Raw genomic sequence first — 26,915 nt, forward strand, 5'->3', positions numbered from 1 at the left:
CTGGAACAGTAGTATAAGCTGTTTTGCAAGAAGGTGGGGAATATAAGACGGGCTCCGATCGGACTCGGGCTAAGAATTCTGATGCGCTATTGGTCACGGGCCGGGCTAGGACCTGAGTGTCTCTGGCCAGGGCAGGGCTAGGGCCTATATTTGAGCCCCATGCAGGGCTCTAACAGAAAGTGTCTGTCACATGGCATGTGAGTATTAAACTAAGTTCTCTTTCACACACAGGTTAAAAACAGTGGCAAGCCAATGTGGGAAGAAGGAACCCCAGACCAAAGGAGCAGGCCCTGGCTGGAAAAGTAATCAATCATGACTATTTTCAGCTGCTCACCCTCCAGAAATGGAACCACCCACAGCTTTAGCCAAAGATGCCCTAATGGAGGTCATCATAAAGCTAGGATCTCTGCTTCAGTTAAGAAAACATTTCTTACTTTATTGCTGCTTTAAACTGCTGTAGTGCAGCAGTGTCTAACTCGGTTCTTTGAGGGCCGTAGCCCTACAGAGTTTAATTCCAACCCTGCCTCAACACACATACCATTTAGTTTTCGAATAAGCTTAAATGACTTAATTAACTGGATCAGGTGTGTTTAATTAGGGTTGAATCTAAGGCCCCGTCCACATGTTTTGCTGTATATGCACAAATTTGGTATCGTATAGGACAGTGGTCTCCAACCCTGCTCATGAAGAGCTGCTATCCTACAGATTTCAGCTCCAACCCCAATCAAACACACCTGAACCAGCTAAGCAAGGTGTTCAGGGCTACTTGACAATTATAGACAGATGTATTGGAGCAGGGTTGGAACTGAAGTCTGCAGGACTGCAGTAGCTCTCCAGGAGCAGGGTTGGAGATCCCTGCTATAGGCGTTTCGTCCACACGGATCCGGCGTTTTGGGAGAGTGAAACCGATATTTTTTGAAACCGGATCCCAGAGTGGATAAATCATGTGGACAGCAAATCTGTATATTTTCTGAAGCAATGATGTCATCAGCCCACGTCTCCCCCCTAATCAGACATGCTATGTCACATAACAGCAACAAAAACATGGACAAACACTGAACGATTGTCTTTTTATTAAATAACATTAACACAGATTAATAAATGTATTGTTCCAAATTGGTTTATATACCCCGAAAAAAGGTTTATGCGTATAGTCCAAGTCGTCTTCTCTGTTTTTAGTGCATCGCTGTGGCATAATTACAGCGCTACGTACTGGTCTGGCATGTATACTACATCGTTTTGTGTCAGTTTCGTGGTTTCGTGTGTAAGCAGATATTTCTTGAGACGAGAAAAAAAAAAGATCGGATAGGGAAATCTCTGGCTTCATGTGGACATAGCCTAATGCTGCGTCCGAAAGCCTAGGCAGCTGACTTGCTGCCTTGCTGCTGTATGAGGCAATGACTTTGCAGGAAGCTTTTTTTGCATGAAGGCACCTCATGAAAGTGATTTTGGACAGGCTTCTGAGGCAGCATATTAGATCAAAGAGCAGTCAAAGGATGTCAGAGTCAAGATTGAAGATCTGCACAAGGCTTGAATGGGCTACAAGACCATCAGCAAGAAGCTTGATGAGAAGGAGACACCTGTTGGTGAGATTTCGGAAATGGAAGAAATACAAAACATCCATCAGTCAGCCTTGGTCTGGAGCTCCGTGCAAGATCTTGCCTCATGGGGTAAGGATGATCAGCCCAAAACTACACGGTAGGAGCCTTTTAATGTTCTTAAGGAAGTTGGGACCACAGTCACCAAGCAGAACATTGGTAACACACTACACCGCAATGGACTGAAATCCTGCAGTGCCCACAAGGTCCCCCTGCTGGAGAAGGCACATGTACAGGCCTGTTTAAAGTTTGCCAAAGAACATCTTAATGATTCAGAGAAGGCTTGGGAGAAAGTGCTGTGGTCAAATGAGACCAAAATTGAGCTCTTTGGCATTAACTCAACTCGCCGTGTTTGGAGGTAGAGTTATGCTTTGGAATGACTTCACCGCATTGAGGGGCAAATGGACAGGGCCATGTACTGTAAAATCTTGGACGAGAATATCCTTCCCCTAGCCAGAACACTGAAGATAGACAAAACATACCACCAAGGCAACAAAGGAGTGGCTCAAGAAGAAGCACATTAAGGTCATGGAGTGGCCTCCAATACAAAATCTGTGGAGGGAGCTGAAACTTTGTGTTGCCAAACGACAGCCAAGAAACCTCAAGGATTTAGAGAGGATCTGTAAAGAGGAGTGGATCAAAATCCCTCCTGAGATGTGTGCAAACCTGGAGACCAACTACAAAAAACGTGGGGGGAGGGGGCGGGGTCGCAGGGGCCAAGGTGTAAGTTACCAAAGTGGTAAGAGAGCTACCCCAGGATTCAGCTCCAACTTCAATCAACAACACCTGAACTAGCTAATCAAGGTCTTCAGGGTTACTTGATGGTTACAGACAGGTGTTAGAGTGGGACTAGAACTGAATTCTGCAGAAAGGTTTGTCTCCACGAATAGGGTTGAAAACCTCTGGCATGCCACTGTCCCCAAATTAGACAGGTGTTAGAGTGTTGTTCCTGTGGTCGTCTGAGACAAGGTCTTTACAGGGGATCTGTCTCTGGGGCTCTAGTTGTCCTGGTCTCTGCTGTCTTTCAGGGCTGTAGAGGTCCTTTCTAGGTGCTGATCCACCATCTGGGCTGGATACGTACTGGATCAGGGTGACTGCAGTGACCCTCTGACTTGGATACAGACTGGATCTGGTGGCTATGGTGACCTCGGAATAAGGAGAGAAACAGACTAATATTAGCGTAGATGCCATTCTTCTAATGATGTAGCAAGTACATCAGGTGTTATGGGAAGTGTTCCCGGTTCCGGTTTACCTAATAAATGCAGCCTAAAAATCCTTTAACGGATTTGGATATTAGAAGCGTATTAGTATGCTATGTGTAAGCCACGTTAAAGAGATGGGTCTTTAATCTAGATTTAAAGAGTGTGTCTGCCTCCCAAACAATGTTAGGTAGGTTATTCCAGAGTTTGGGCGCTAAATAGGAAAAGGATCTGCAGCCCACAGTTGACTTTGATATTCTAGGTATTATCAAATTGCCAGAGTTTTGAGAACGGAGCGGACGTGGTTTGGAGGACTATAATGTAACAAGAGCTCGTTCAAATACTGAGGTGCTAAACCATTCAGGGCCTTTATAAGTAATAAGCAAGATTTTAAATTTATACGATGTTTTTGTTGGAGGACAGGCTCGATGTGACAGAACCGGGCTAATATGATCATACTTCCTGGTTCAAGTAAGTACTCTAGCTGCTGCATTTTGGACTAACTGGGGTTTGTTTACTAAGCATGCAGAACAACCACCCAATAAAGCATTACAATAATCTAACCTTGAGGTCATAAACTCATGGATTAACATTTCTGCATTTGACATTGAGAGCATAGGCCGTAATTTAGATATATTTCTGAAATGGAAAAATGCAGTTTTACAAATGCTAGAAACGTGGCTTTCTAAGGAAATGTTGCTATCAAATAGCACACCTAGGTTCCTAACTGATGACGAAGAATTGACAGAGCAGCCATCAAGTCTTAGACAGCGTTCTAGGGTTATTACATGCAGAGCTTTTAGGTCCTATAATTAACACCTCTGTTTTTTCAGAATTTAGCAGTTAGAAATTACTCGTCATCCAGTTTTTTATATCGACTATGCATTCTGTTAGTTTTTCAAATTGGTATGTTTCGCCGGGCCGCGAAGAAATGTAGAGCTGAGTATCATCAGCATAACAGTGAAAGCTAACACCGTGTTTCCTGATGATATTTCCCAAGGGTAACATGTAAAGCGTGAAGAGTAACGGACCTAGTAATAAGCCTTGAGGTACTCCATACTGCACTTGTGATCGATATGATACCTCTTCATTCACTGCTACGAATTGATGGCGGTCATATAAGTATGATTTAAACCATGCTAATGCACTTCCATTAATGCCAACAAAGTGTTCTAGTCTATGCATAAGAATGGTTTGGTCAATAGTGTCGAACGCAGCACTAAGATCCAATAGCACTAATAGAGAGATACAACCACGATCAGATGATAAGAGCAGGTCATTTGTAACTCTAAGGAGAACAGTGTCAGTACTATGATACGGTCTAAATCCTGACTGGAAATCCTCACAGATGCCATTTTTCTCTAAGAAGGAATATAAATGTGGGGATAGTGATAAGTGCTAAACAATACTCAGCAGTGAGAGAGAGGAAGTCCATGGCTTATATAGGGTGTGTGATTGGCTGCATCTGTGTGTGTAATCAGAGTGAAATGGATTGTGGGAACTGAAGTCTAGGCTGAGTGTGACAGTCTGTGTAGTGTGATAGTCCATGTGGTGGATAATGACCTCTTGTGGTGAACAAACAGAAGTTCATAGACTGGATTTGTGACAGTAGCCACCAGATCCAGTCTGTATCCAGATCAGATGGTTACTGCAGTCACCTGGATCCAGTACGTATCCAGCCCAGATGGTGGATCAGCACCAAGAGATGACCTTGACAGCCCTGAATCTCAGCGGAGACCAGGACAACTAGATGTGCCCCAGAGACAGATCCCCAGTAAAGACCTTGTCTCCTAGGCCTCATTTACATTGCCAGTTAAATGTGACCCAATTCACAATGTTTTGCTCATATGTGACACAGATCGGATCTGTTCTATAACAGTGTAAAAAAAAGGGAAAAAACACATGCCTTCTGATATTTCAAGATCGGCGTCAGGCCTCATTCATATGTGGAAATAAATCGGATATAAATCAGATATGTGCCAATGCGACTGTCATGTAAACAGGCAGATAGGATTTTCTGAGGCATTGTGTTCTGTAAGTCATTAAAACTGTGACAGTTTGGTACTTCTCCGCAGTTTAACAATGTCATATGTCATATTAATATAGTAATTAATAATAAGAAAAGACTGAGGACTTCACTATCGACTTCAAATGGGTGTGACTCATTCTTTGTCTGATTCCAACAAATCATAAATCATTTTGAAAGGACGTGTAAATGGACAGCCAAAAAAATCGGATATAGGCAACAAATCAGAAAAAATATTTTTTCCTGGTTTCCTGTTTTTTTGTTTTGTTTGTTTGTTTGTCTGTTTGTTTTTTTCTAAACATTTGGAATGAGGAAAAAATAGACAACAAACAAACAAACAAACAAACAAACAAACAACAACAACAACAACAAAACCATTGCAAATAAGTTCAAACATCCATTCAGTATCTATAATTTCCTGAATATTACTGATGAACTGATAAACAATTAGACTACTGTTCACATGCTATATAGTGTAGTAATATTTTAGTAATAATTTAGTACTTTCTCCTGTTTTATTGTTGGCTTTTCTGATCATTTGGAATGAGGATAAAAAGACACACACACGAAAAAAACATGCAAATAAGTTCAAACTTCAATTCTATATCTACTATTTCCTGAATATTATGAAATTCGAGATGGCCGCCCCTGATGACATCATAATATGCAAGTTAGATGAGTATATTTACATCCCACATAAACTTTCGTTCATGCCCAACATTTTTCTAATTCACAGTAGATCTCTATCTTTAAGCTTTTGAAATCTTGATGTCAAAATACAGCATTTTTTTCCAAAAAAAAAACTGGCGCCTAAAGGGTTAACCCTCTACCGCATGGTGTGGCCATATGGCAACATACTCTTTGTGTTAATTTCCTTGCCACTGTCTGTTTAAGAGAACATTCTTGTTTTTTTTGGAAAAAGAAGACTTTAGCCAATTATGTGCTTTGGTTAAGTCACATGACATGCAGTTTTTTGACAGACTGTTGAAAGCAAACTAAAATGTCTGTAACAAACAAGGGCCAGTCCATGTCATCACCGGAAACATCACTGTAATGATGTTATGATGACATATTCACCTCTCAAAAAAGTGTTTATGAAATTAATTTTTGGTAAATCGCTCAAATGTATGTGTTGCCAAGCGGCAACACTGTGCAATAGTGGAAAGACATTATAACAATAGTTTAGCTAGCTAGCAAGGTCAGCTGCAATCTGTTAAGCTGCAACAATAACAACATTAATACTAGTGATATAATGTTGATTAGTCATATGTTAATGGCATTTGTATTATGGATATAATCAACTTGAAATGGCAATTTTACTTCTGATTAAGTATGAATACAGGTAACATTACATCAGTGAGCACAGCCATATTCTATGGCAAGATAAAGAAAAAAGGGCAGAACTGGCTCTTCCTGCAGATGAAAAAAAATCTTTTTTTTTTTTCAAAAAAAAAAAAAAAAGTTTATACATAAAAAGGGTGATCTTTCAAGGATTATAAGGGGATGGGGGGCTCATGTCTTCCTCTCATAAGATTGCGTAATGTTGAATTTTTTATGAACTGCAATGTTTTTGGTTTTATGATACATGACATACAGTATTATATTTGTTTTAACTGTATACATTTGAAATTTAAATAATATTCATGAAAAATGTAATGAAATTTAAAAATTACAACTCATTATTCAGCAAAAAAGAATGGAATACATAAAAGCACAAGTTGTTGGAAAGTATGTATACGGTGTTAATTATAAGTACTGTGTTAAAGCTTATAATAACACCAACTGAATCAGCACAAACAACATTTCTGAAAAAAAAAAAATTAACTATAAGTAAACTTACACTTATTCTAAGTTAGATCCACTATTCATAAAGATAATATTTTTTTCCAAAGATTTTTTACAGCACTTCAAGTTAAGCCATTCTTAGAAAAGAAAAAGTCAAATATTTTTTTCTATAGGTCTATCATAATGCGTGTGGTAGATGGTTAATATCCAGCGATATCATCGACTTGATTGCATCAGAAATCAGTTTAAATCTAAATTAAATTAAATTAAATCTAAATCTGAAATCTATTTAAACTGAACTGAGCTGGATGATGACATCACTGAATTTAATGATGAACTGCCTTTAACTGAAAATGTTATGTTTACTACTGCCATTTTGCATTATTGACACTATTTTCCTATTTAATATGTTAAAGTGCTTTGACACAATCTGTATTGTTAAAAGCACTATATAAATAAAGGTGACTTGACATTCTCTCGAAATATGTCTAAATTTGTATGATCCAAATTAGATCATTAATTAGAGGCTGCACTATAGCATGTTTAAAATAGGCTGGCACAGAGCCTGAAACCAAGCAGCAGTTTATTAAAATCAAGAAACTAGGGCCAATAAAATCAAAAACCTGTTTAAAAAATATGAGTTGGAATAATGTTGTGGGGACTAGTAGGCTTCAAGTGTTCAACAATCTCTGCCAGTGTTAACAAGGTAAGAGAGGACCCAAATGCGATTGAACAAAAAATAGTCTTTAATGTATACTCCGGTAGTCAACAATGTGAAACTCAAATCTTTTTCAGGAAAAAAGGCAACTTAGCAACCTGCAGAGAGGGTGATAGAAAACAAAACAGAAAAGACAGCAGGTGACTTGAATAGGCCCCTTTGGCAGCAGTCTGGGTCTGTAGTGATTGCGGCGACCGACCGCAGGTCTCTCAGAGCAGAGGCGGGTAGCGGGTAGACAGGGATGGATGGTTCTCTCCCGGCAACAGGCAAAACTGGACAGAATACAAATGTGAAGGCGATACACAGAGAACAGGAAGGGTTACCAGGCAGGTCTCAACAGGACAAGACTGGACAGGACTAGAGCGGAGATTGAACAGGATAGTTGTCTGCTTCTTGCGAGAAAACTCAAACAAGAATCTGACAAAGGAGGCAGCGAAAACAGAAGGAGAAATAGGGGAGTAATCAGAGGGGGAAAAGGGAACAGGTGGGAAGAGAGTAAACGAGGTAGTCAGATAAGATGAAGAACAGCTGGGGAAAGAGAAAGTAACCTAAAACGACCAGCAGAGGGAGACAGAGTAAAAAGAACAAACAAGATATGACAAGACATAACAGCCAGGGTGGTAATAGAAACAGGCTCAAACAGATGAAAGACAGCAAAGAATATCGATGGAGGAACCGATGGATCATGACCAAGTAACTGAACAGAAGATCTGGTAGCAGTGATCTTGTCAATAAAATGTTTAAGAAAAAGTTTGCACAGAAATATTAATACAGTTAAAGACAGGAGGATTAAAAGCACCATTCAGTGTGCTAAATAAAACTCTGGGATTACAGTATTTAAATAAATAAATAAATAAATAAATAAGTCCTGATTGGAAACATTTTTCTTAAGAGTTTATTTAATAAAAAGGTTTTCAGTGGCTACCCAGGTAAGTACAAGTTTAGTTTGAGCAGACACTGGTTTTTCAGGTTTAAGAAAATGGCTTGATTTTAAGCTTTAAGAGTTCATTGCTATGGTGACTTGCACTAAACGGATAGGGTTTCATTCTGTGTAAGAGATTACAAACCGAAACTGGTGCAATCAGCAAATCAGTGCAAAGTGATATGTCATTCATCCATGATCAAGTCAATCCCCCATAACTTTTGCTCCATATCAAAACAGTTCACAGTGAAAGCATTTTAGAGACACAATCACTTTCATTAAAGCATTTCACATCAAGGTGAATTCATGTAAATTGGGACAGTCCTTTTTTGATCCTATATAAATGAGTTAAATTGAAGCTTTTTTACGCCTTTTTTTTACGCTTCAGGTGCACTTGCTCCAAAGTTACATTTTAAGCACAAGCTTTAAACACTCTGATAATATTTAACTTCAGCTGATGATAGTAACATTTAAACCAGTATTGGTGTTGCTACTACATATTTTGTTGCTATGCAACTATCAGCAAAAACAAAGCTTATCAAACAGGAATTATGTTGAGAGGCAATTGACCCTTCGCAAAAACCCGCCCTCCTTAGATACTGTTGCTATGTCCAACAAGCAGTAAAAAAAAAAATAAAAAATTGCGTTGTGAAGAGGAAACTGACAACACACAGACACACAGACAAGACAGAGTATGTTACATCTGGTATGAAACAAGGTCTCAACTTTAAAATTGCAGCTTTATTCTAAGTTTAATCTTAGGACTAACTTTAAAGCATAAATGAATGAAGATGTGTGTGTTTGTTACATAGATTTCTATAGATTTCTTTAAATATAGATCACACACAAGACATAGCTACCTTTTATTTAAACACGGTCGATCTCAGACCACCTGAAATTTTCAGAAATGACATGAGCATGTTTTACAGGATCTCCTGGAGGCCACTCCTTAAACACGTCAGTGCTCCATTTTAAAGCAGAGAGTCGAGGATCAAGGATTGTCAGAAAACAGAATGCAACCTACAATGAACCAGCCAGACACCAAATGTGTCTTGGTAAGAGTTACTTTTTTAAGTTTCTTACTTTTTTCTTTCTCATTTTTTTAAAATGTAATTTTCAACTTTTTTGTCAATTTACAAATACTAAATTGTCAGTTTAGTATAAATATATTTATGAAGAAAGTATAAAATATGAAGTTTTAGACTGTCTTTAGTTGTTGGATTAAAGAAAAAGTATTGAAATGACATGATGCAATTATTAACCAGTAACAAGCATGTGAATACAATCATTTCACACTGGAATGATTTAAAAGGATTTTGTTCCTGTTTTTGGTTTCCAAAGTGTCTTATTTTTTTCTTCTTTTTTTTTCTTTTTCTTTTCTTTTCTTGTACTGTTCCCAATCCCTGAATTATGTAATTTGAGATTTACACTGAAAAAATTTATTCTCATTAAATCTCCAGGCAATATTTGTGGCTGCGTCGAGTACTCTTTGTGTAGCAGCATGCCCAGAGAACCATTTCCAAGTTCAAAAAATGCTGTGCTGCTTGAACTGCCAATATGGTAAATTGCACAGAGATAATCTGAAAATTAAGGATACTACTGTGAATCAATAAATAATCATAAAATTCAAATCTACAGGTGAGTATGTTGCCCGCAACTGCTCTGAAGGGCCCAGAGGCCACATTGGTGTGCTATGTAATACATGCCGCAGATGTGAAGGTATGCAACAATAAATTTCATGAATGTTAACACAACTAAGATTGAAATAGGCTATATTGCTCTAACAACAATAAAACTATTTCCTCCCCCAAACTACAGAAATTGGAGAGGTAACTGTTTCCAATTGCACACAGTTTTCAGACACACAGTGTGCCAGCATACACAGTAAGTATTACAATTACCTTGCAATTTTGTCAGTTTTTCAAACCTTATATGACATGTATGCCTTGTAACTTCTCTTTAAATGTTTCTTTAGTATAAATTATGTTATTGCGTCCGCTCGCACAACATTTGCATTCATTCTAAAAACATTTGTCACTATTGTGTTCCCCCAAGAAACTTTGAAATATATTTCATATAATAAGGTTTGCCCACTGAAGGCACCTTAAGTGAAAATTATTATTGAATAACTTTCAATCAGCTTCTCTTTAAAACTGCTTAGGGGTGGGCTCATAAAATCGTAAAGCCTGATACACATAATTTTTATCATGGCAGAGAAACACATCACCTAATAGTAATTCTGGCTAAAAATGTTTGTCACTAGACCAAATCTTTAGGAACTGAATTTCATAATCCTTAACATCACTGTAGATGAGGTGACTTGACTATTTGTTAAATTGCATGTATTTGTGTACTATGCATACATACTTGTTAATCGCCATCTTCCCTCTTCCCCCCCTTATGAAAAGCGCAACAGATAACCATGTAAGGTTTATCTTTTTTATTATCCTCTTTCCTTTGCAAAAATTAAATTCATGGCAAGTTTCATTTCTAATAAAATATTAAACAAATCCTCAGGCATGGTTGCTCATCTGTGATAGCCGCTGTTGTCATTCTGGGTGTGATTCTGGCAGCCTGCTTCTTTCGCAGAATCAGTAAATCTGGTGAATCTGATGGAGGCTCTGCAGGTAAACAAATAATTTTCTCTTCATTCTGTACTTCTGTTTTTGTAACATTAAAACAAACACTCTTTAAACATTAATGAAATGTTGAGTGAATGTGTGCCGATGGTCTTTTCTTTTTTTTTCTTTTTTTTTCTTTTTAAGGAGAACCATTCCCTATATCCGTATAAAAGATCCAGAGAGTCTGAAGAAAATCTTAACTCAGGATAAAAGGCCAACATCAAATACTGTATATTATCATTCAAAGGGTGATTAAAATTAGAAATACTGCAGTACATTTTTTATATTATACAATATTTGTAATATTTAAAAAAAAAAAAGTAATACATTTTTACATTTTATTTTAAGGACCAATTCTAAATGTTAACTAACTATTCAAGTCAAATCACCTTTATTTATATAGTGCTTTATACAATACAGATTGTGTCAAAGTAGCTTTACGGCTAAACAGGAAAAAAGTGTAATGCAAACAAGATTCAATACTGCTATAAAGCAGATCTAAAACGAGGACAATAGTAAACAGTATTAAACTATTAACTATTATTTTTATTTATTTTTATTTAATTGTATTTTTTATTTAATTTTTTTTATTTAATTTTTTTTTTTTTTTGCCTCAATGTACTCCTAATTTGCTGCTAGTTAGTAAGGTAGTAAAGTTTTTGTATAGGGTAGAATTAAGTGATCTAAAATTTTGACATGCAGAATAATGCACTAATATGTGCATTAAGTAGTAATACACAACTGATATGCATGCTAATAAACAACTAGTTAATAGTGAGAATTGGTCCTTAAATATATATAGGTGTGTGCACATCTGTTTATATTGATGTCATATTTAGAAATGTATCTATGTTCAAAAATACCTGCTGCATGATGCTGCTTATCGTTTTTGTTTTATATTATTTTTTAAGAAGAAAAAAAAACAATTTGGAACGTATCTATAGTATCTATAGTATTTTTGTATCTGATATTTGTACTTTAACAACTTATATTATCTTCTGCAAGGAGAAAAACAGACACCTACACCTATGTAGCACTCTAAATATAAATTTTATTTGCACTAATTGGATGTTGGGAATTGCAGCTTGTATTAATTATGTTGTCACGAAATTGCTAAATGTTTTAATGGGCTGTTTTTTTTGTTTGAATTGAACTCTTAATACAAGTGACTGTGAATCTACAATGAATTAGCCCAATATCTTATGAACAAAATTTGTTCTCATGCAGTGTTAGAATATCTTATCTAAATTGCCTTTTAAATGTTGATGACTGAATTTGATGACTGCCAAGACAAACATAAAGTTTACTATTTTAAGTCAGTCCTTGTGTGTTCATGTGTCTCTCTTTGTGTTGTCGTGTAAATACTGTAGTTAACAGTGCTATAGGGGGCCTTATATGCACAAATGATGGCTGTATATAAAGCATATATACACATACAGGCAGGAAATACAGGAGATTGTTTTCATTCCCAGTCCTGGAGACCCACAGCACTGCACATTTTGTATGTCTCTCTCTGACACACTTAGTTAAGTTCATGGAGTGCTCTGCTAATGTTAAACAAGTGTTAAATATGGATTACATACAAAATGTTCAGTGCTGTGGGCCCCATGACTGGTTTATTGTAGACAGAGACAGATGAAGAGGGATGCAGATCACTGGCAAAGGTAGTTGACAAAAAACAATAAGCAATGGCAGTCACTATTTAATCAAAGATGATGATGTAGTATTGACTAAGTATTCAACAGCCAACTGAGGTAGGAATTTTGCAGCAAATCAAGGTATTGAAGGATTGATTTACCATGCAAATTACTTTGAATAAAAGTATCTGCTAAAAGCACAAGTGCAAATTCTCAAAGAAGGTTAGAAATTAAACTTTATATAGCTGAATCAAATTTGTTTTATTTATTTATTTAACCCTGGACAAGTAAATTATATATACTTTTTTTCTGTAATGAAATTAGAATGATCAACCATTTAATTTCAGCATTTCATGAACTGACAACTAAATAGCACGTAGACCATCATGTAGAGCATGTACGTACATGTTGAGAGTATTCTTAGAAAACAGAAAAGGAATGAGTGTTTGTAGGTGCAGAGAGCACTCTGAATAGAATGTGTAGTTGAATAGAATGTGTTCTTTTTTTTAGACATTTTTTTTTCTGTTGAAATAAAAAAGGACATGGAAGATTACATGAAGATAAATAGAGAAATACTATATATATATATATATATATATATATATATATATATATATATATATATATATATTAACTCCCCTTTTTTCCCTCCCACCCCCCAAAGCATCCAAAAATTCAATTACACAGTGTAACAAAGTTCATAGAATGAGAAGGAGGAGGCGGGAACTGGTGAACCTTTAAACAAAACTTTAATATAAATAATAATAACCTGTAGGCCGGGGTATACTCCCGATACTCCACTCTACTCCCCCATCCGATCATTGCAGCCACGGTGTGCCTGGGGGTAAGGACAGACAGATGAGGCAAGAGAAAAGGAGACGGAAGGATGAGGAAAGACAGAGATGAGAGAGGGGAGAGAGGAATAAAAAAAAATATTGTTCTGGTTCCCAGAAACACTGTCGCTCGGCCCTCCACCAGGTGGGAAGGTGCCTGTTATAATGTTATGATCGAGGCTCTGGACTCTGAGCATAACTTGTTTTTCTATAACAAACTATAAAATATTTTCTATAAAAACGTTAATGTCCTGGCAATGAAAAATAGCTTATTTTTATATTTAATTTAATTTAATTACATTAACGTTATAAAGTTGAGATTTAGGCTACAATAAATATTTTAACTGCTACTGTGTGATGGGGGGGGGGGGGATTCCATCCCTCATTCACAGAACTGTAGCGATTATTTTGGTGTTTAATGCTGGACCTTTCTTATTCTTGTGACAAAATTAATGTTTAAGGTTGTAACACACACACACGCACAAAAGTTTTAGTAATTTGGCCCTTAATTCAATGGCATATATTCACTTATATTAAACTGAACTTTTATTAGCCTAACAAAATGAATAAGGATAATATGTTTTACCTGCATTGTAACACAAATGAATTATTTAGAGCCCTGCACATATGAAATTACATCTCTGCCACAATTCTTGAGCCGTAGTACACTGACAAGCGATATCGAATCGAATGCGATTCATCTGCGATTATGAGGGCGATTTTGCCTAATTGTCAGTGAAATACGGCTCTGTGTAGTGAAAGCCGCTCAATCTGAAAGCAGGTGATGGTGATTTAGAACTAATCACGGGACCGGCTTTACTGATGAGATGCGCATGACAATCGAATGCGATTAATTGCACAGCCCTAGTTGCACGCATTAAATGCAACCTTTTTTTCAAACAGTGTATGATTTCTATTAACATTACAGAATAGAATATGATCAATATTATCTTTCAATGCTCAATTTAAATAGATTTAATTGCACAAACTATGTAGGCTACAATTTCAGTTTGTTTATTGTGAAATAACTCGAATATGTATGTTTTTTTATTATAAGCATTATTCAGGGCTGCTATTTGCAAAAACTTTAATGCTTTATTATGATACTTTTGGGAAACGCAGCCCTGTTTGAATGCACTGTCAGAAGTGAGTGAACGCTTTCTGTGATGGATTGGTTCTGTCTTGCAACATTTGCTTGTGTTCAGATGAGCAAGAAAATAGTTTGCAAGCATAGGTTATTCGTCCAATTCAATGCATTATTTTTTTGTTAAATAAACAAATCACTGGTAAATAAAACACACCTTAGTATCGATATTTTTTTGTTTGAGTATCGATACGCCCATCCCTAGTTTCAGCGCCATTGAGAAACACTGGAAGATCCGAGGCTCGCATCGTTTTTATGGGGTTTATGCTTCAAAAATCGAAAAACGATGTGCCTGGGGTACTTGCAACAGTGATTCCATGTATCCTGAGAGGATAGGCAAGGACATTTATTTCATTATATTTCCTAAACCCAAACAAAACGGAGCAAAATGCCCAAAAGCATTCACCCCCAATCCCAATGAAGACAAAAACGTTCGTTTTCTGGTTGTCATACTCTCATTAACTTATCGTTTTCATCGGCTCAAGCAGAACGTTATATTGTGTTTTATCAAGGTATCTCTGGCTAAAAGCAGTTAATGTTAAAGGTATGAGTCCATACAAACCTAAATAGCGGACTGCTCTCGCGTCTTGTACAGTGTATGGCAAAAACACATAAACGAAGGTCTACATTTCACTGTCTCTTCATATTAAACTGGTTAAATGTAAATAAATGTAATTGTACCCTGCGATACATGAACAGTGTTGATCCGGATGTTGTTATCTGCGATCGTGACGAACGTAACACGAGGCTTCTCCCGCTTGCACTTTGAACTGTTACCCTCGCTTCCAAATTAATACCCACAATATATTATGTTAAAATCTGTTATATATCCCTCCATGGCTTATTTAAGTCCCACTTAAATGGGGGTCCTCCTGTGTCCAAAAATGATCAAAAAGATACAGGGACAAGGTTTTCACACTGACAGCTGTCATTGTAAGACAGTTAGCAACTCCGTTTGTTTGTCCGAGTTCGCAACAGTAACTAAGGTGGGCGGGGCTTACCGATAGGTCAATTGCGACACCAGAGGTTCCGGATTAGACCTCTGTCGCATAGCAACGGTGTGAGAGGACAATCCTTTTACGTCATAATGGAGGAGACGGTGACGTACCTCAGGCTTAGCCAAGATCGAGGCCAGGTAAGTTACAAGTCCCTTTAGTTAAGGTTTTAAATATGACTAGTAGTTTTTCCCCAATGTGGTATTATTAGTTACTAAAAGTAGTTTACTAAAGTATCTTAATATTTCTTCTACTAATTACTTTGCAATAACTCTGAACTGTTTCTCTTTTCTCTCTTTCCCTAAATCAGGCCAGACCCATGTACTGCAGGATAAAGCGTGCCAGCGCTGGACAGGTGTTTAATGGTTTTGGGCTGAGCAGGGAGGCTCAGGATCTTCTGAGGACTGAACAGCAACACGGATGGGGTGCCACAGTCCAGACCCTGGTGTTTCTCTTCTGTCCGCCAGTGGTACATCATACAGAGTGGTCTCCAGAGTAATTGAAATGCCTCGTTCCACTGTCCGAGTCGCTGAGGAGGTGCTGACCATTCACCAAGAGATTCACCTCCTGAAGACCCCAGAACACATGATGTTGTTTTTTATGATGTTAAACCTAATCTATGTTGTAAAAAATACTTTCAGTAATGCATTGAACTATTTGTTTTAATGTGTAAAAAATTTATTTACAGGACAAAAATAAAAATAATAAATAAATAAATAAATAAATAAATAAATATAAACATATAGAAGACATTGTAAGCTGCATTAAAAAAAATGAACAATATACATAATTACATCCCTTTTATTTACACGTGAATATGCAAAACAAAAATGCAAAATGTATAGAAAGTACTCAAGCTCATTTACAAATAAATTACACTACAAAAATGAATAATGTATACAAATTATTAGTTTATTTTTTTAAATTAATTAATAATAATTAACTACAGAAATTAGGTTGTTTCATTGACAATGTGACATTTAAATAAAGATATTCTCTCCATTCTCTCCCTGCTCTCCTGTGCTCTTCTCTACTTTGTTTCTCTGGAGTTTGATATCTTCCCTGAGTAGCTCCACTAGCTTCCACTCACTCCCTCACCTGTCTCAGGACACTTGCAATCCCAAAGTAGAGCAAATAAACCATGCCTGTTAACAACAGCACAATGAATGTCAAATGTCCATAGTGATGACAAAAAAAGATTTCACACATATTACACAGCCTGCTGCTCCTAAATGCTTATGTGCGCTGGCCATGAGCGATGACATCATGGAGGATATTGTTGGACCTACACTCACATTTCATGAGGAAAGTTAACATGCATGTTATATTCAGGACAGAAGTTTAGTCTGAATTGAACATGTTTCTACTTTCACATGCAAATGCCTTGTTGCACTTATGAATATAATAACTTACTGGCATCAATTCTTGTAGGGTAAAATGTAATTCCGAAACGGGTTGTTTTGCCCTGCCATTAGCTGAAGCTGTGTGTGAACAAGCCGCTGCAGCAGAGTGTGAGCTGCTTCGTCTCTCACACAGCCTCAGAGGGAGTTCCGCAACAACACTTAGATGCCCGCTGGTGCACCTGCCTATAAATTGGCCTAATCAGCCGATGCGGATTAATTAAAAATGCCAAAAATCAGCCGATCAATCGGTCGACCTCTAATTTCAGTGTGAATTCCCCCACTGAACTCTCACCCACTGTGTTCTTTGAATAGAAACATTGTTGTCATCTGCGCGCAAGTGATTCTGGGATATGGTAGGGTGCGAAGTGTCCATCAGATGTATACTTAATTTTTTCCGGGAAACGGAGGGCGCATTTGACGTCGCTTTCGAAACACGTCAGCCTTCGTCTCACCGTGTTGACGCAATTGGCCTTGGAATGCGGTCTTCAGAGGGCGCATTCTGACTTGCGGACAGCTTAGGTCGTGACGCTGTGACACATTCGCACTTCAAATCCGCACTTCGGAGTCCGCACACTTCAGTTTGGGACAGCCCTGGTCACGCCTTTGTGATGTAGTCGCACTTCAAATGCATCCTCCGGAGTCCACTCACTTCAGTTTGGGACAAAGCTTATGATTCAGCAGAGGCATGTGCAGTTCATCGTTTTATTTCAGTTAACTAGCCAAGTAAAGGTTTATCGTTTTATTTTTGCATGTTTACTTAAAACTTGGAAGTAAAATCGGTTGTTTAGACACTTGCTAATGTGAACAATGTAAGCCAGTGGCTGCTGTTTAGAGTATCATGATTTAATATTGATAAATTCTTAAGCTTATTTAATAAAGAATCATACCACAGTGGATACAATACCACATTAAGATATTAGATTCAGAAACTCAGTGTAAAGCATAAACTAATGTTTTTACTGATAGTGTGGTAAATAATTATAAGATTATGAAAATATACTTTTTGTTTATTGAAAATATGAAAGAGCTGTCACAGCAGAGCTTGTCTTGTTCATAAAGTCCTGTGATGGCTCGCATTCAAGTGATGACAATGTGAAACCTGAACACATTGGAGACCGTGTACATTTCATTTAAGTTTGTTTATGCTGCAGATATTATTTATTTCAGAATTGTGAGGCTGATGATGTATAAGTAGCTGCTGAGACAACCCAACTATTCCTACTTCATTCCCTGCTGCAAGTTATGAGGTGATGTGAATCTAGAAGTTTCATTTGGAACTGTAACTCAGTCATGTTGCAACACATTCTTTTTGAGTTTCAACAGCTTTTTGAGTCATGCATTATTACTACATTTTGTATTATTACAACAGGACCCCATAACATGTTCAAGGTTAAAGCTTTATGTATTGTTAAATGTTCTTGTAATTGTTCTGGTTTTATGTCAGAATTAAAACATTCAAAACAAGTCAATTTTTACAGTTGCTGTATAAGATTAATTAATTTATTAAAGTTTATTAAGGTGGTGCTATTAAAAGATAAAATTCAATATACAGTTTATTAATTTAATGTACTACAAGGCAAGCATATGGCCATGAACACAACGAGCAAACTTTCACTTTTCCTCCCATACAGCAAAATGCATAATGTGGCATAATAACGGACTAAGGCAAAACGCACAATTTGTGTCGATTGCAAGTGATGTTGCAAGTAGCGGAGAGTGCAAGCGGCGATTGCAAATGACACTGAAATTTTGTTTCTTTTTTCTTGTCTTTACCTCCTGGCTACTTGTGTAAAATGTTGAGAGATTCAATTACATTTTTTTTTTTTAAAAGACTGCAAATGAAGGCACTTTATGTAATCCGTATGAAACATACAGGCAACAAGTCAGTGTCGCCGAGTTCATCTCTTAAAACCAAGAACAAAGAAAGCACTAGTTTATCAAAATATTAAAATGTTAATGCATTCTCCTTGAAGTCGTGGCCTAATGGTTAGAGAGTCGGACTCCCAATCGAAGGGTTGTGAGTTCGAGTCTCGGGCCGGCAGGAATTGTGGGTGGGGGGAGTGCATGTACAGTTCTCTCTCCACCTTCAATACCATGACTTAGGTGCCCTTGAGCAAGGCATCGAACCCCCATACTGCTCCCCGGGCGCCGCAGCATAAAATGGCTGCCCACTGCTCCGGGTGTGTGTTCCAGTGTGTGTGTGTGTTCACTGCCTGTGTGTGTGCACTTCGGATGGGTTAAATGCAGAGCACGAATTCTGAGTATGGGTCACCATACTTGGCTGAATGTCACGTCACTTTTTTTTTTTTTTTTTATAGCACTAGTTTGTCAAATTATTAATATGTTAGTGTATTGTCGGTGTGCTGTGTCAAGCTTTATGTGTGTGCTTGAGCACTTATTAGGCAATTAAAGGCTCATTGTAATGATTCAAGTGGTTTATGAATAAACATGTGATTAGTCGACTAATGCTTAAAATAAATGACACCTCTCAAATGAGAGGCAGCCTAGCAACTCTCCATTCTTCCTAGCCAATACCTAGACGAGCTTTAGGAGAAGAGGCCTCAGTATGACGACTCTCTAAAAACGAGAGGAGGCTTAACTACACTCCAGGCTCAGGACATCTTGTAAGCAGGTTCACATAGAGCCTACAACTCACAGATGCTGTCCTAGCAGAGCACAGGTGAGTGGAGGCCTCAAAATGATAACTCTCTATAGTGAGAGTTGGCCTGATGATGCTTGCAGTAAATGGCCAAGCTTTAAGAGTGGAGCTCCAATCCCTCTGCTCAATTAATATAGACATCTTAGCTTCTCAAAACCAGATGACTACACATCATTTAATTCCTCAGAACTAAACTCAGCCAAATAACAAAAAAAGTGAAACATGGTCTGGATGTTAAGCTGAATGTTATAAAAATACTGTATATGCAATTTAAAAGAATCATGAATAACAGCTTGCAAACACATTAATATTGTTGATTCGATCTGCTCTATTCTATACTGCATGAGAGCTTCTTCCTGCGAGAAGAAACACCAATGGAAGCAGAGGTAAATATTCAAATAGTGCACTCTTGTACACATCGCATTTTATGAATGAACGAGAGCTGACTGTGCGTACTCTGCTCCCAAACAAACCACACATTAATTGCGTGTATCCCCATCACATGATGTAGCAAGGGTAGAGAGAAACAAGCAATTTAAAATGCAGTCTACTCACATGCAAGAGACTGAGGTGGTGAGTCCTCAATCTCTTCAGTGTTAAGGCTAAAAACATCAACCTCCTTGGAGGAAGATCCCAAGCGAGCTCTCACTTGGAGGAGGAAGAGACAACACCATGGGCTTCTGAACCCTGAGAGACAGTGCTAGATCCATGGGGGAACGCATTGCAAATGAATTGCTATGTAGCAACTCATAATGTAATAACTGCACATAATGTAAAAAGTATTGTTGATGTTATTTGTATTACATTATTATTGTAATAAAATGTTCATAATGTAATAATTTTCTCAAAATGTAATAAAATCTTGAGCTCATAATGTAATAACAATTATTACATTATGAGAAATGTATTACATTATAAACTGACCAAAAATATTGTAATATTGGTATAGCAGTATAAGCAGCCCAGTATAAGGGACAGTCAAAATATTTGTGCTGTTATTTAGCCTATGTGTGGTTGTGTGTGTGTGTGTATGTATATATATAATGTATATATATATATATATATATATATATTGTGACGAGCACTCCCAGAGGAATCAGCGTCGCCCTGGAAACCAAAGTAAAACACCTGCACGTCCTCGTCACCGGCTGGCTGATCGGTCACAGCTGCTCCCCATCAGCCAGCAAGTTTAAAAGGAGCACATGTTTCACACAGAAGGGGTTCTCGAACCGAATGCACCACTGGACTAATCCCACTCTCCTTGCACAGAAAGCAGCGAGTGACCGACAGCCCACACCCTTGGGAGCACGTCAGGACACCCACTTTCACCTTGAGTGGCACCGAAGCGCACGGAGAGCACACGGGACGCACCAACCAGCGGGACACGGATCAGGACACTTCACCAGGCACCCTTCACTGGTCAATAAACCCACCCTCCGGGGCTGTTAATTCACGCATCTCTTGTCGAGTGTTTCTTCACCCCGTGTGAAGAATGTGGGCATTACAGTGAGGAATCACCGACAAGATCACCGCCCCAACGCTTAATTTTTTTTCCCTTTCTTTTTTTCCCTGTTGTCTGTCACCAGCACCACGGAAGGCGGCACGCGTGGCCCTGCGATGGAGGACGTCTTACAATGCCTCGCTGAAGTAAGCATCCGCCAGCAGCAAATAGCGGAACACCTCGCCACTCGCCTGGGCCGGACGGAGGATGAACTCGCCGCCGTCCGGGCGGCCGCGGCCCAGCGCGTTCTGCTACCTGAACCTCGGGCACAAGCTACCCGTCTGCTGCCGAAGATGACGGCCAAGGACGATGTGGAAGCCTTCCTCCAGGTCTTCGAAAACACCGCCCACCGAGAGGGATGGCCAGAGGACGAGTGGGCACGGGCGCTGGCACCCCTCCTCACCGGTGAAGCGCAGAGGGCTTACTTCTCGCTCCCCCTGACAAGTGCCGACAGCTACATCGAAGTTAAGCGAGAGATCCTGGCGAGGCTGGTCTCTCCCCGGTGAGCGCCGCCGCGAGGCAGTTCCACGAGTGGGAATACAAGCCCCGGGTGCCAGCCCGTGCCCAGGCGGCCGAACTCAGCCGCATCGCCCAGCACTGGCTGTTGGACAGAAACCCCACCCCAACGCAGGTAGCGGAACGAGTGGTGGTCGATCGCCTCCTACGCGCACTGCCTCGCGCCCACCGACAGGCTGTCGGCATGAGAAAACCCACGTGACGTCCGGGAATTGGTGGAGGCGATCGAGCTGGCGGATGCTGTCCATCCCAGCGGGGCCGGGGACCGGCTGCCGCCATTCCCCCGGAGGGTGGTCCAGGAGCGATGCCCGCTCGAAGGCACCCCGCGCGACCAGTCAGCAGGCCGACGGTTCCCCCACCGCGAGACGAGCCCATGCCCAGTGCAGAACCACCGTCGCCTCCGCGAGCCTGGCTGGCAGGCTGCATCCTGCACCAACGGGTGCCAGCGGGAGCCCCTGAAGCAGAGGTGAGGGTGGATGGAAGACGGTTCCGGGCCCTCTTGGACTCAGGCAGTGCGGTCACCCTCATCCAGTCGCGACTATGCGCCCCTCAAAGCGGACGGAAAAACCTCCTACCAATAACCTGTGTGCACGGAGACACTCGCCAAGTACCGGCCCGTGGGATGGTGATTTCATCCCCCCAGGGCACCTGGCCGGTGGAGGTAGGCCTGGTGAAGGACCTGCCGGTGGCCGTACTGCTCGGACGGGATTGGCCCGGCTTCGAGAAGCTGCTGTCTGCCGCCACTCAGCCTGCCAGCCCCAAGGGGGGAACCGTCGAAGGCCGAGGCGGCCGCCTGGACCCAGCCGCCGACCGGCCCTGCTCGCCTCCGGCAGTGGGAGAGAAGGTGAGGTCCCCTCCCGGTCCACTAATCTGTTTTTTGATGATATCTACCAACAGGCCGCTGGAGGGGGCTCTTTCGCCAAGGAACAGCGGGAGGACGACCGACCCAAGCACTGTTGGAGCCAGGTGCGAGTCGTGGATGGAGAGGACGTCCTCCCCCGGCCCCACCCTCTCCCACATTTTGTTATAGAGAATGGCCTGCTGTATTGTGTCGCCCAGCGAAGGGGGGAGGAGAAAAGATTACTAGTTGTGCCACGGGCCAAGACCGAGACCATTCTCGAGCTGGCCCATTCCCACCCCATGGCAGGACACCTCGCGGCAGCCAATACCGCTCAACGCATCCACGACCGCTTCCATTGGCCGGGCCTGGACAGCGAGGTAAAGCGGTTCTGCCAAGCCTGCCTGACCTGTCAGGCCACGTCGCCCAGGACTCCTCCCCCCAGCCCGCTCATCCCGCTGCCTATCATCGAGGTGCCCTTCGAGCGGATAGGAATGGACATAGTAGGGCCGTTGCCGAAGTCTGCCCGAGGGCACGAGCACATCCTGGTCATCGTCGACTATGCCACCCGGTACCCAGAAGCAGTCTCCCCTCCGGAAGGCCACCGCGAAGTCCATCGCCCAGGAGCTGTTTCTACTGGCCAGCCGAGTCGGCCTCCCCTCGGAGATCCTGACTGACCAGGGAACCCCCTTCATGTCCCGGCTAATGGCTGACCTCTGCCGGCTGCTGCGGGTGAAGCAGTTGAGGACCACGGTTTATCACCCCCAAACTGATGGCCTCGTAGAGAGATTTAACCAAACCCTCAAGCAAATGCTCAGACGGGTGGCGGCGGAGGACAAGCGGGATTGGGACCCTCATGATCCCCTACGTACTCTTTGGGGTCCGCGAAGTTCCCCAGGCCTCAACTGGCTTCACCCCCTTCGAGCTCCTGTTCGGCCGACAACCCCGGGGCCTCTTGGATGTGGCCCGGGAAGCGTGGGAGCAGCAGCCGGCCCCGCATCGTACCGTCATCGAACATGTCCAGCAAATGAGGGAACGGATCGACCGAGTGATGCCATTAGTCCGGGAACACCTCACCAGGGCCCAACAGGCGCAGCAACGTCATTACGACCGGGCAGCCCAACCACGGGAGTTCCAACCGGGAGACCGCGTCATGGTCCTGGTCCCCAGCTCCGCCTGCAAATTTCTGGCCTCCTGGAAGGGACCCTACTCGGTCGTGGAGAGGATTGGACCGGTCACCTACCGCCTGAGACAGCCGGGGCGACGGCAGGCGGAGCAACTCTACCACATCAACCTCCTAAAGAAATGGGTGGGGACCCGGGACCAAGTAGCGGCCCTGAGTCTCACCGAGCCCGTGGTTGTGGATGTCAACCCCCACCTTTCGGCTGCCCAGAAGACGGAGCTGCAGCACCTGGTCAGTCAGTTCCAGGATGTGTTCTCCTCTCAGCCCGGGCAGACCAACGTGATACAACATCATATCCGGACGGCCCCAGGAGTCGTGGTTAGGCAACGGCCCTACCGAGTCCCGGAGGCTCGTCGGCAGGCTATTGAGGACGAGGTCCAACAGATGCTGAAGTTGGGGGTAATAGAACCATCCCGGAGTCCGTGGTCCAGCCCCATTGTGATGGTCCCAAAGCCGGATGGCACCCTTCGCTTTTGTAACGACTTCCGCCGCCTGAACGAAGTCTCCGAATTCGACGGGTACCCCATGCCTCGGGGGGACGAACTGCTGGACCGGCTGGGAAGGGCCCGGTATATCAGCACCCTAGACCTCACCAAAGGCTATTGGCAGGTACCGCTCTCCGAGGCCGCCAAGCCAAAAAACGCCTTCTCCACCCCCAGTGGCCACTGGCAGTACCGGACCCTTCCCTTCGGCCTACATGGGGCCCCCGCGACGTTCCAGCGGATGATGGACATCCTCCTGCGGCCTCACCAAGCGTACGCGGCCGCTTACCTGGATGACGTTGTGGTCCACTCCGAGGCATGGGACGAACATCTGGATCGTCTGCGAAGGGTGCTTTCGGAGCTCCGGCGGGCTGGACTTACCGCCAACCCCCGCAAATGCCACCTAGCCCTCTCTGAGGCCAAGTACCTGGGCTACCAAGTCGGCCGAGGACTCATCCGGCCGCAAGACAAGAAAGTTGAGGCCATCCACGCCGCACCCAGACCCACGACAAAGACCCAGGTACGAGCCTTCTTGGGGTTGGCGGGGTACTACCGTTGTTTTAATCCCCAACTTCTCCTCTTTAGCCGCCCCCCTGACAGACCTGACCAGGAAGGGGCAGCCGGAGAAAGTATGCTGGACCCCCGTCGGCGGAAGAAGCCTTCTCCCAGGTGAAAGCAGCACTCACGTCCTCCTCGCCGGTACTCCGCGCCCCGGACTTTAGCTGCCCCTTCCTGCTGCAGACGGATGCTTCCGACACCGGACTCGGAGCGGTCCTCTCCCAAATCCAAGAAGGTGAGGAGCATCCGATAATCTATATCAGCAGGAAGCTGTCCCCCGCCGAGAGGAAGTACGCCGCCGTGGAGAAGGAAGCCCTGGCCATCAGGTGGGCAGTCCTGGAGCTCCGGTACTACCTCCTAGGCTGCAAGTTCACCCTGGTAACCGACCACGCGCCCCTACAGTGGATGGCCCGCGCCAAGGACACCAACGCCAGGGTGACTCGCTGGTTCCTAGCGCTCCAGGACTTCCACTTTGAAGTCCGCCATCGAGCTGGGGCTGCCAACGCGAACGCCGATGGCCTCTCCCGGATCTGGACAGCTTATGCAGGTCTGTCAGGGGTCATTCCCCACCCTCCCCTAATTTCACCCCTACTGTCTACATGTCTTCGCAGGACCAGAACGACGCTTAGGGGGGGGGGTGTGACGAGCACTCCCAGAGGAATCAGCGTCGCCCTGGAAACCAAAGCAAAACACCTGCACGTCCTCGTCACCGGCTGATCGGTCACAGCTGCTCCCCATCAGCCAGCACGTTTAAAAGGAGCACATGTTTCACACAGAAGGGGTTCTCGAACCGAATGCACCACTGGACTAATCCCACTCTCCTTGTTCCACAGAAAGCAGCGAGTGACCGACAGCCCACACCCTTGGGAGCACGTCAGGACACCCACTTTCACCTTGAGTGGCACCGAAGCGCACGGAGAGCACACGGGACGCATTTAATATGGAATGTTGCTTAAATACGGGAACAGTTGGCAATCATACTTTGCAAGTTTTAAACACTGAAATCATGTTCTTACTTTGGCCATGCATTAAATGCACATCCTTGAAAGAGCGGAGTTTTCGGACAAAATTTACTTTAAAATCTAAATTTTTTGTCCTTTGAATTGAAGGCATTTTTTTATGAACAAATTTTGAAAAAACAAATAAAAGTTTCCAGTCTAATGTACACTGAAAAAAAGTGTTTCATTCATCCAATTAAAAAAAATTAGGGTAATGATTCACATCTATATTTTTTAATTTGATCCAATGAAAAAAATAAATAAATTGCCCTAATTGCCCTTTGTATGAAACCAGGCCTACATCTCAAAAATTAAGCATGTCATAATCACAAAATTAGTAAGATTTTTATTTAAAAAAAAGTTCACAATGCAGCTTAAAAAGCCTATTTATTTTTATTTTTATTTTTTATAAAACTATGATTATGTTTTGTGCTCAAATGTATTATATTGAAAGATAATTATGATATTGTAAACATAATAATAATTGTTTTAAATTATGTGCTGGTATTACCTTATGAACTGTGATTACATTATAAGTTGCCACAGTGTGTTCATAATGTAATAAATTTCTCCTATTAAATATGTAAAAAAATTGTTATGACATTGAAAAATTATTATTACATTATGAGCTCAAGATTTTATTACATTTTGAGAAAATGATTACATTATGAACATTTTATTACAATAATAATGTAATATTTATTACATTATATGCAGTTTTTACATTATTTGCAATTATAACATTATGAGATGCTACAACATATTTTACAGGTGCCCTTTTATACTCTCGGGCGCACATGTCGTGATGTCATAGGCTGCCTCCTGCCAATGTCAAGTTCATAGTCGTGTTTAGACTCATGCTTCATTCATGCCAAAGACATTCCCCAGAAGCACCTTGCAGCTGGGAGTTCCCATTCGAAAGGGAGTACCCATTAGTGGGTTGTCCCATTCATCATTTAAGCTTTCAGAAAGGTGATTGCGAGCGTCCACTTTGCGGCCACTATGCACCCTCGATGAGTACTTTTGCTGGCCCCTTGACTGAGCCTAGTTTCTCCCAAGGGTGGATGACATCACTGAATCAACAATGAACTGACTTTAACAGAAAAACTGTCTTTTCTATTGTTCTCTTGCAATATCAGCATGTTTTTCCTATTTTTTCTCTCATATTGAACTGTTTTGCTGCTTGAGGCTTTACCTCTTTGCAAAAATTGCTGTGCTCTGATAGCTTGTGTATTGCTGTTATAAAAGTCTTTTTACCGTCATTTTGGCATTGATGTTTAAACTGAGCACTTTCAAATA

At 41.6% G+C, this 26,915-nt stretch overlaps 1 protein-coding gene and 1 long non-coding RNA gene across 5 annotated transcripts; one reads left to right on the forward strand and one right to left on the reverse strand.

Moving 5' to 3' along the window:
• Positions 1–8,936: 8,936 nt before the first annotated feature.
• On the forward strand, positions 8,937–13,559 carry LOC109060175 (CD27 antigen-like). Of its 3 annotated transcripts, none has more exons than XM_042733590.1 (8): positions 8,937–8,954; positions 9,178–9,303; positions 9,709–9,808; positions 9,887–9,967; positions 10,067–10,132; positions 10,657–10,672; positions 10,766–10,875; positions 13,282–13,559. In XM_042733590.1, exons 2-8 carry the CDS (start codon positions 9,262–9,264, stop codon positions 13,410–13,412), a joined length of 546 nt encoding a protein of 181 aa, XP_042589524.1. In that variant the 5' UTR covers positions 8,937–8,954; positions 9,178–9,261; the 3' UTR covers positions 13,413–13,559. The 3 variants fall into 3 exon arrangements, with proteins under 3 accessions (XP_042589524.1, XP_018932874.2, XP_042589525.1); XM_019077329.2 differs by lacking the exon at positions 13,282–13,559 and adding an exon at positions 11,014–12,188; XM_042733591.1 differs by having other exon boundaries at positions 8,938–8,966.
• On the reverse strand, positions 10,678–15,297 carry LOC109060179. Of its 2 annotated transcripts, none has more exons than XR_006155835.1 (3): positions 15,165–15,297; positions 13,276–13,344; positions 10,678–10,869 (listed from the first exon to the last, which is right to left on the reverse strand). It is a non-coding gene; the product is annotated as an uncharacterized LOC109060179 (long non-coding RNA). The 2 variants fall into 2 exon arrangements; XR_006155836.1 differs by having other exon boundaries at positions 15,046–15,184.
• Positions 15,298–26,915: the final 11,618 nt, after the last annotated feature.

The sequence above is a fragment of the Cyprinus carpio genome, chromosome B11 (assembly GCF_018340385.1).
Source record: "Cyprinus carpio isolate SPL01 chromosome B11, ASM1834038v1, whole genome shotgun sequence".
NCBI lineage: Eukaryota > Metazoa > Chordata > Actinopteri > Cypriniformes > Cyprinidae > Cyprinus > Cyprinus carpio.